Source organism: Lepisosteus platostomus, chromosome 10, assembly GCF_059453375.1.
Source record: "Lepisosteus platostomus isolate fLepPlt1 chromosome 10, fLepPlt1.hap1, whole genome shotgun sequence".
Taxonomy (NCBI): domain Eukaryota; kingdom Metazoa; phylum Chordata; class Actinopteri; order Semionotiformes; family Lepisosteidae; genus Lepisosteus; species Lepisosteus platostomus.
Genome location: NC_142620.1, coordinates 10,279,419 through 10,287,799, shown reverse-complemented (window position 1 = coordinate 10,287,799; position 8,381 = coordinate 10,279,419). Strand labels below are relative to the sequence as shown.

The window sequence follows — 8,381 nt, the reverse complement described above, 5'->3', positions numbered from 1 at the left end:
CAGTGCCATGGAATCTTTAACAACAAAGACGTCATGGCCTGGGTTTGAAGTCTCATGGAGAATTAAGTTTATAAATAGTTTTATGAAGGCACATGATCAGGTGGTCGAATCGAAATGAAGTCAAAAACAGCAAAAGAAAACAGTGCAGTGGAGCCCGCAGAGTATGTCAAGTCTTTTGAACGAAGAAAAACAAAGTAGTCCCCACAGATGACAATGTCACTCAGCTATAATGTTTCATCTCCATTAGCAACTAAGAAAACCTTCATATCACCGTGAAGAAAATCAGCATTTCAAAATGTCTACACAACGTAATTCTAGTGAGTCAAGAAACAAAATCTGATTTAATGGCCCAGGTACAACAGATACAGACGACTAAAATTAGGCTGATTTTGAAAACCGATGGGTTCTGTATAAACACACCCAGACTTACCCTGCACCCTAATTTCAATCTCTTTATAGCTGTACCTCAGAGGAGCTGTGGGGGATAGCCACAGTTCCAGGCACTAGCATGATTGTGGACTGAGAACTATTTTTATTCCAGCATGTGAAAAGTCTGTATTTTGAGACAGCGTTGTGCGTGCCACAGGCATACAGCATGACTGTCTGTGCCTCACGGCAAGCCAGGAAACAGGATGGGATAATCAGTGTCTGGACTGGGGGAAGGACTGGGCTACATGCTCATGCTCTGCCTTTAAACTTAGCCTATCTGCTCCCTTCTTCAAGAAAGCAGAACTATAACACCATCATCTCTCTTCCACTGCACGCTATCTGCACTAGATGCTGGATAATCCGACGGCATTCTGTTCGGTCGGCCACAGATTTTGCAACAATACATGTATATGCTCTTTCTAAATTGAAAAGGACTTGCAATACCCAACATATCTAAAGAAAGAAACTAGATTATAAAATCAGACAAATATGCATGACGTTCCCAGGGTCTGCATTTTTCAAATGTCAGAATACAATGCTGATGTTTGTGTGCAGAAGGTTTCATGATATGGTTAACTTGCCAGAAGACATAATTCTCCATTTTAAAAATGGCAACGGCAATCTGAGTTATTCACAACTGAGGGGTCTCTGAAGAAGCCGGGGTAGAATCTCCGGACCAACAGGAGGACGGATCCATGCGTGTGCGTCACACCCACGAGCAGGCACAGCATCGGGCCGTTAATCTAGCAATCAACAGGGCACTTTCCTCCAAAGTGCACGTGACGAGTTTCTGGCCACAGCACCGAGCTCCATGAAATGACAAATTTCTGTATGAAAAGAGCTACTGTATGGTTCCTATTTTTTCACAACTTTCTGCATTACAACTTTCTCTCTCTCATCCTAGCGTTAATCCCGCATCAGCGGGGTCCGCTTGTCTGCGAAAACGGCGTCTCCATTTGGTGGTTTGAACCAAATCTTTGAGCTGACGTTGCCATTAAATGCGACCGAGAAATACTCCAACCGGCGCGTCGGGGGGGGGGGACTTTCTGCATTACAACTATTATGTCGTTTTCCAACAGATTTGTGCTTGGCTGCTCAGAAGATGACGTGTGATCCTGCGACCTGCTCCTGGCTTTTTTTACACTGCCATGGTACTTAAGCGTAGACAATACCACAGCAGGAGGCACTTGTGTCATCCAGCTGGCGATGTTACACTTTGATAGTGCCCCACATGCCATGTATTAAATAATCAAAGTTACAGCAGCAGAAATGTCGCGATGGTCTGCCACTGCTCTCTTAATGAATCCCCTTACTATAGCCCTTATCCCATGCTGGCTCTGTCAGACTCATAGACTTTAATGGGTCCAAACTCATTTTTTCCCCAATTTCACCAGCCGCTCGTAATGCCAGCTCCAGCAGATGAACCAAGACAACGCGGGCAGGAGCACAAAGGAGACTGCGCCCCGCTGAACATCCTTGCAAAATCAGTTCTGAAACAACATGCGCCCGATTAGGCTACACACAGAGCCGTCAGAAACTAATGAGGACAAGTTCCCGGAACAAGGCCAAACTGCTTGTTCACCCTGGAAGTAACAAGACCAGCGTGACCGAAACTTGACCGACAAATGCAGAGACTCCAAAATGCTTAGATTTTACATGACCCACTTTTTATAACAAGATCCTATGAAATCTCCAAAAAAACAAGCACAAATGCCAATTTAATTTCAACTGAAAATCCCCTCTCTGTTAAGAGGAATATGCAAGGAGGATTACATCGCCCTGTAATTTCCCCATCAGTCCCAGAAGGCGGCAGCCATAAATCATAACAGTGAAAGTAAATCACTGAGTTAGTGCCTCCCCCTTCCACTATTGAAAACGCTCACCTGATCACCCTGTCCGCATTTCACAGCATGCTCGTCTTCCTCCCAACACCTAGGAATTCAATCACACCGATTTTCTCTTCCTTTCAGAAAGAAAATAAAGCCCAATACATTCAAACTGCCCTGGAGCATTTTTTCCCTCGGCCCATAGATTAAAAAAAAAAAACGTTTCATTCTTTGGCAACGATGTTGAGAGAAACGGGTGAAGGGCCTGTCCCGCCCGCATGCAATCAGAATGTTTTTCATCCACAGTGACACACCATTAAGTTATGAAAAATTCTCTCTTTTCAGCACGCCCGATAATAAAAACAATTAAACACTAATCACAGCAGGACCAACTGCTGAAAGACGTATCCATTGACTCACCTCTCTGCCAAGAGAGCAGTATATATTAACCTGCACTGAGATAAAGAGCTTGTATGCAGCAGTGTGAAGTACTGGTTAGAGTTATGGACAAATATTGTGCAGGACGTTGATGTTGTGCCCTTGGGCGAGGGACAGGGCTCCAGTAAAAGCCCTGCCGCACAAGTGGCTACTGTCCAGGGAAATGCATTTAAAACTGAGAACAGACAGCAGCTCTATACAGAGAGAGTTGTGGGAGTGTGGAACAGGCGACCCCGTCACATTGCTGAAGCTGACGCCAAGGCTTCAACAACCAGAAACAGCTGGTTGAGGCCCTTGGGTCAATGGGTAGTTTTGCCAACTACCAAACAGGCTAAATGGCCCCCTCTCGTTTGTAACCTGCCTTATAATCAGTGACAGCATCCTCCCGAGCTTGACCCTTGTCCCCAAGTCGCCCCCCCGTACAGCAGCAGGGGTCTCAATAAAACACATGGGCAAGGGAGGGTGCTTTAAACAGCGCACAGGTTGCTTTGCCTCATCAAAGTCCATCTGATAGAAAATGTTTTTAAAAACTTTCTGCAGCAAGCAGCCAAAAGCGGTTTGAAAATTAAAAAAAAAAAAAAAAACAGGCCGACCTCTGGCAGCGCAAACATCCAGACCGGAAAACCGCAGTGAGTCGTTCACCTACCAGGAGGTACCTGGCCTGGTACCGGGCAAGCTCCTCTCCCAGCGGCACCACCACCTTCTCCAGGCTGCGCTGGTGGGAATAGGGCTGGATGTCGGGGCTCTCCTCCGAACGCAGCTCGATGTGCGAGATCAGGAGGTTGGAGATCACCTGCTGCACCGCCTGAGCAAAGCGACAAAGGCAAAGGCGTGCAGTTATGTTCACAGCCCTGTAACAATACTCACTGCAAACCTCTCCTTAGATGGGACACTGCAGCGCTGTCTTGAGGCTGTCTGCCTACACTGCCACCTTATCGATCCCCCAGACCTGTTCCGATATTTTGGACACACATTTGAAATCGCCTGCCAATCCGCACGGATAACATTTTTCGTACCCACTTTGCATTCACACCCTATAGATTCTATGGCGGACTTGTATAAAGATGAGACCATTTTTGGGGGAGGTGGGAATGCCATCAGAATACGAGCCAGTTTCCTTTCACAGTCTAAAAACATGCTGGTAGGTTAACTGGCTTCTGGGAAAACTGGCCCTGTTGCGAGTGTGTGTGTCTGTGCCCTGTGATAGACTGGCATCCCGTCCAGAGTGTACCCTGCCTCGTGCCAACTGCATACCAGGATAAGCTACGGCTCTCCTGCGACCCTGAATTTATTGAAACGGTTAGAAAACAGCACCAGTATCTTTATTAACCGTTAGAGGATTAACTGTTGCAGCGGTATGTACTGTAGCAGTATACCAGAAGAGCTTTCCTTCTATATTTCAACTATTACAAATGCACAAAGAAACAGCACCACAGTTAATTGGCCCTTGCATTTTAGAAGAACAAAGTTCTGCCTGCTGGCGTCACTCACCCTGGCGTCGCTGCCCGGAGTGGCACTCAGAGCCAGGACCCGGAACTGCTGCGTGTGGTTCCACAGCTCCCGTACCACCTGCACGGAAGACAAACACGCTGTCCAACGCCTCAGGCGGAATCCCGCACTCTCACACGACGAGCCCGGGAGCCGGTGCGGGCAGCAGCCCCGCGGGGTGGTACCTGGCAGTAGGCGTGGTTGCCCAGGGCCTTGTGCGCCTCGTCGATCACCACACACTTCACCTGGGAGGCGGGGCACGCCTCTCGGGACAGGTCGTTCACCATCACCTGGGGCGTCAGGAAGAAGACCCGCCGGGACCTCCAGATCTCCTTGCGGGTCTGCGCCTGAGTGCTTCCTGCGGACAGGCAGGGGATGGTCGGTGTTTAAACACACGAGTCAGTCTCCGCGGGGCTAGCTTTCTCCTTAAAACACCGCTCTCCAAAACTGACAACAGTCCATTCTGGTAGCTCACCCTTGGAAGAAATATCATAGGGCAAACTTTCTACGACAGTTCAACCACTTAATTTAGCATCCAATACTGAAAAACAATATATATGAGAAGAAGAATTATATAACACAGTCAAAAACTGGGATTTGCGTCCAACTCGGGGCTCTGTTTCGACCGTGTAATTGAGAATGCCCAAGGATCGATTGAAAAACAGCACTAGGAGGCCAGGGGACCGACGAGCTGCGCCGGTAAAGAGAAACAGTGCACTGCCATCGTACCTGTGAGCTCCGCCATGTGGTCCTGAGGGATGCCCATCACCTTGTAGCACGCCTCGATCTGCTGGGCCACCAAAGGCTTTGTCGGGGCCATGAATACAATTTTGCTGGACGGGTACCAGCGGTAGAAGTTGTACATCACCACCGCGGCAATGAACGTCTTGCCGAGCCCAGTCGGTAAGCACACCAGCGTGTTCTGGGAGAGCGCCGTTTCCGAGATCTTCAGCTGGTACTCCCTGACGGGGTAGTTGGTGGGGTAAATCCATATGTCCGCTGACGCGCGGTCAAACCCGGGAAGGTCTTCAGACCCGGCCGTGATCCCGGGCTCGGCCCCGCCGTCGTCTCGCTCCGAGGCGCTCTGCAAGCTCTCCAGGCTTTTTTCGGCCTCATAAACAGCCACCAGCATCAGATCGTCATCGTCTTCGTCCCCGTTCCAGCAGCCCGCAGCAGGAGCTGCCTGGCCGATCTGCCCCCACAGAGACCCGCGGGGCGCCGGGGGGTTCTGGCTGGTCTTCGGCTTGAGTTTCTCTGCCGCATTACTTGTGCCGGCCTTGCGACGCCCACTCGGCCGCTTCCCCCTGGCTGTCAAATCCGGATGGTCCGGGTTTTGCTGAACTGTCGAACCCCAAGTCTGAAACAAGGTCCTCTGCTTCCCGCTACTCATTTTTACATCGATTATAACCCAGTTATACCGCCGCGGGATTAAGACATTTTTATTTTCTATCCTACAGCCTGAAGATACGTCAGAAAGCACCGTCCCTTCATATTCGTACGAACATATAGGAAACAAAACAGGTTTTCAGTGTCAAGATGTTATTTTCCGTCCGTAGCGCACTGTTGATAGGTACCATGGTCTCCACACTGCATTCGCCTGCAAACCCACTAATATCTCGTAATACCAGGGTCAACGCCAAGAGAGCACCGAGACTGTTTTTATATGAAAAATAAGATTTCTTGTCGCGAGAGGACAACTAACAGAAAAACATTCTTAGCTGTTATTTTCCGTTTACGCTAGAAAACCCCTCCGGTGCAGCCAACCAGTCTTGCACGTTATTGAAAGTGGCGCTGTGTGGCTGTGACTGCTGTAGGTTAAAGGTCACACAGAGCTTCTCGATTCCGGTTGGTGGAATTCCTCCCGTTTTCGTCCAATGAGAGCGTGTCGTCTCTCGCGCAGGGGGTTGTGGGATAACTGGAGTTCCGGAAAGTTTCTCCTCATGCCTACATCGTATTAGTTTCTGTTTTAGTGTTACCACGTTATGTACGACCTTAACAAAGCTTGCAAACAAGAGGGGGGACACTTGCCCCGTCTTGCTCGTCTGTCATCTATATGTACTACGGTTCTCATCCAGTCGTTTCTTGAAGGGAGCCAGTGATTGTGTACTCTGGTTTCACAAAGGTTCGCTATTGATTCTGAAGAAATCCGGTTGAAGTTGTCAATGCCTTCGAAGTTGTAATTCTAACTACGTGTACCGGGTGCCCTTGCACTCTTCTCTGTTCAAGTCTAAAAAGGCTAAAGATCTCTTATTCCTTAAGAGCAGGAGGTTCCACTGTGTCAGGGGAGCAGTTTGCTCTTCTCTAAATTGTTCCAGAGCAGCAGTATTTATTTGTGGCACATGAAATACAATATTCCAAATCGGGCATTACTAGTGCGTCGTGTAATTTTCACATTTTAAGTCTGAGAAGATGAAAACGATGTGTCGATATAAACACCTACGTCTTTTAATAGGAAAAATCTCCACGTTCACTGTTCACCTTTTTCTATTTCTGATTTTGCTGAATGCAATACCCTGTCAAAATGTTTTTTTCAGTCTTAAAATCTTAATCTTTATTAATTGCATTTGCAGCTTCCACAGTGTCGAGTAATCCTCCTATTTTTATCAAATAATTTGTAAAAGTAACTAGTTTATTAAGTATATCAGAACCTAGGCTCTTGATAGAAACGAGAAAGAGCTAATGCAACATTCACCCTGTATTCACATTGGTCTTCCCGAATGTCTTACAATCGCTCCAATGTGCTGGCCAGACGGTGAGGTTTATTGTCAGTTTCTCTCTTGAACGTTCTCACCGGATATTAAAAGCGCCCTGAGACAACAACAGGGCTGGGGTAGCTTGTTCCACACTCCTACAACCCTTTGCATAAGAACTACAAGAACAAGAACAACCTGCTACACTGAGATTGCTTCAGTCAAATACCCAGTGCGTCCAGCTGTTCTCAGTAACTCCTTTATTAGTGCCGTTGGATAAAAACGCCAACGGAATTAATTAACAATAACATGGGGCGACTAAAAGCGTATCAGAGACTCGAGTCAGGAATTGATTGATTCTCACACGCAAACCCATCTGTGCCCGTCAGCGCTCAAGACTGTCCGGGTCAAGTGGAGCGTTCGAAAAGCAGCGCATTAATCGGCTACGATCCAGGCTGAATCCCAATTAAAATTGACCTGGCTGCTATCGTTAGTCCCCAGCTCCGCACTAAAAAAGTTCTCAATTGCAAAGAACCCGACGTAGCAGCTGCTGCCCTCTAGAGGATAAATTATGAGACTACGTTCCTACAAAACTTGCTTCAGGCTAGGCAACTTATTTCAGTACTAAGCGGAACACTGGATCGCGTGAGAAAAGTTTAAAAGCAGTAACAACTTATTACCGAAATGATATCGTTAATACGTAACGACGGCAAAAATCCATTTATTGTAATATTCAACTAAAACTATTCTAACAATACAATGGACCTACTGTACTTCCTTGGATCTTATCATAAAGAAAGGCGTCATCAGTGTTGCGGCTCCTAATAAACGTTGAGTCTGTAGTGTACGACACACAGTTCTGAGATATATGTATCGAGATAAATATTCTGGGGAGGGACGTGAATCGAACTTTTGGCAAACGCAGATAACTAAATGGGACGCGCCTCCGCGTGTTCGGTCACATCTCGGTATCGCTTGAGTTTTTGTTCCGCTATTTACTGAGATGGAGCTGCACGCTGGGGTTTCTTAGAGGGCAGGGGTACATAAAATGTGTTATTTTACTGCGTTAAATGTAAAGACATATAAAATAAGATCCCTTGGATCACAGTCGAGGAGGCGGTAGATTAATCTGGGAGTCATGAAAACTGTAGAAAACCCGGCTACTCCGGACGGCCACGATCTCCAGGCACGAATTGGAAAACCTCCCGAGATGAAGAGCAACAGATGAAGCATATGAACGTGCCTGAAGTTTAACTTCAAGCCCAAGCCTATCACAGAAATTAATTACTAATGTGTGCTCTTAACTATGTCTAAGTGTCAGGAAACAAGTAAAGGTTTATTCCTTTGTCAAACACCTGAAGTAGACCCCACAACCGAAACACTGTCTCTTTAATTGTTCCAGCATGGAATAAACTTCCAGTTGTTCCTTTGCAGCCTGGGCGTGCTGGCGCAGCTCCCTACTTGAATGTCTGAGTGTCTCTGTATCATTAACCAGTGGAAATTAAAACAG

At 47.2% G+C, this 8,381-nt stretch overlaps 1 protein-coding gene across 2 annotated transcripts in view; it reads right to left on the bottom strand.

The window, feature by feature from the left end:
- fancm (FA complementation group M) overlaps positions 1-6,041 on the bottom strand; it is a 63,870-nt gene extending 57,829 nt beyond the window's left edge. For both annotated transcript variants that reach the window (XM_088648082.1, XM_088648081.1), the window contains exons 1-4: positions 4,911-6,041; positions 4,367-4,539; positions 4,185-4,262; positions 3,340-3,498 (exon numbers count right to left, since the gene is read on the bottom strand). In XM_088648082.1, coding sequence (XP_088504208.1) covers positions 3,340-3,498; positions 4,185-4,262; positions 4,367-4,539; positions 4,911-5,571 — 1,071 coding nt within the window. In that variant the 5' untranslated portion in view covers positions 5,572-6,041. The remainder of the gene's footprint in view (positions 1-3,339; positions 3,499-4,184; positions 4,263-4,366; positions 4,540-4,910) is intronic.
- Between the last annotated feature and the right edge of the window lie 2,340 nt (positions 6,042-8,381).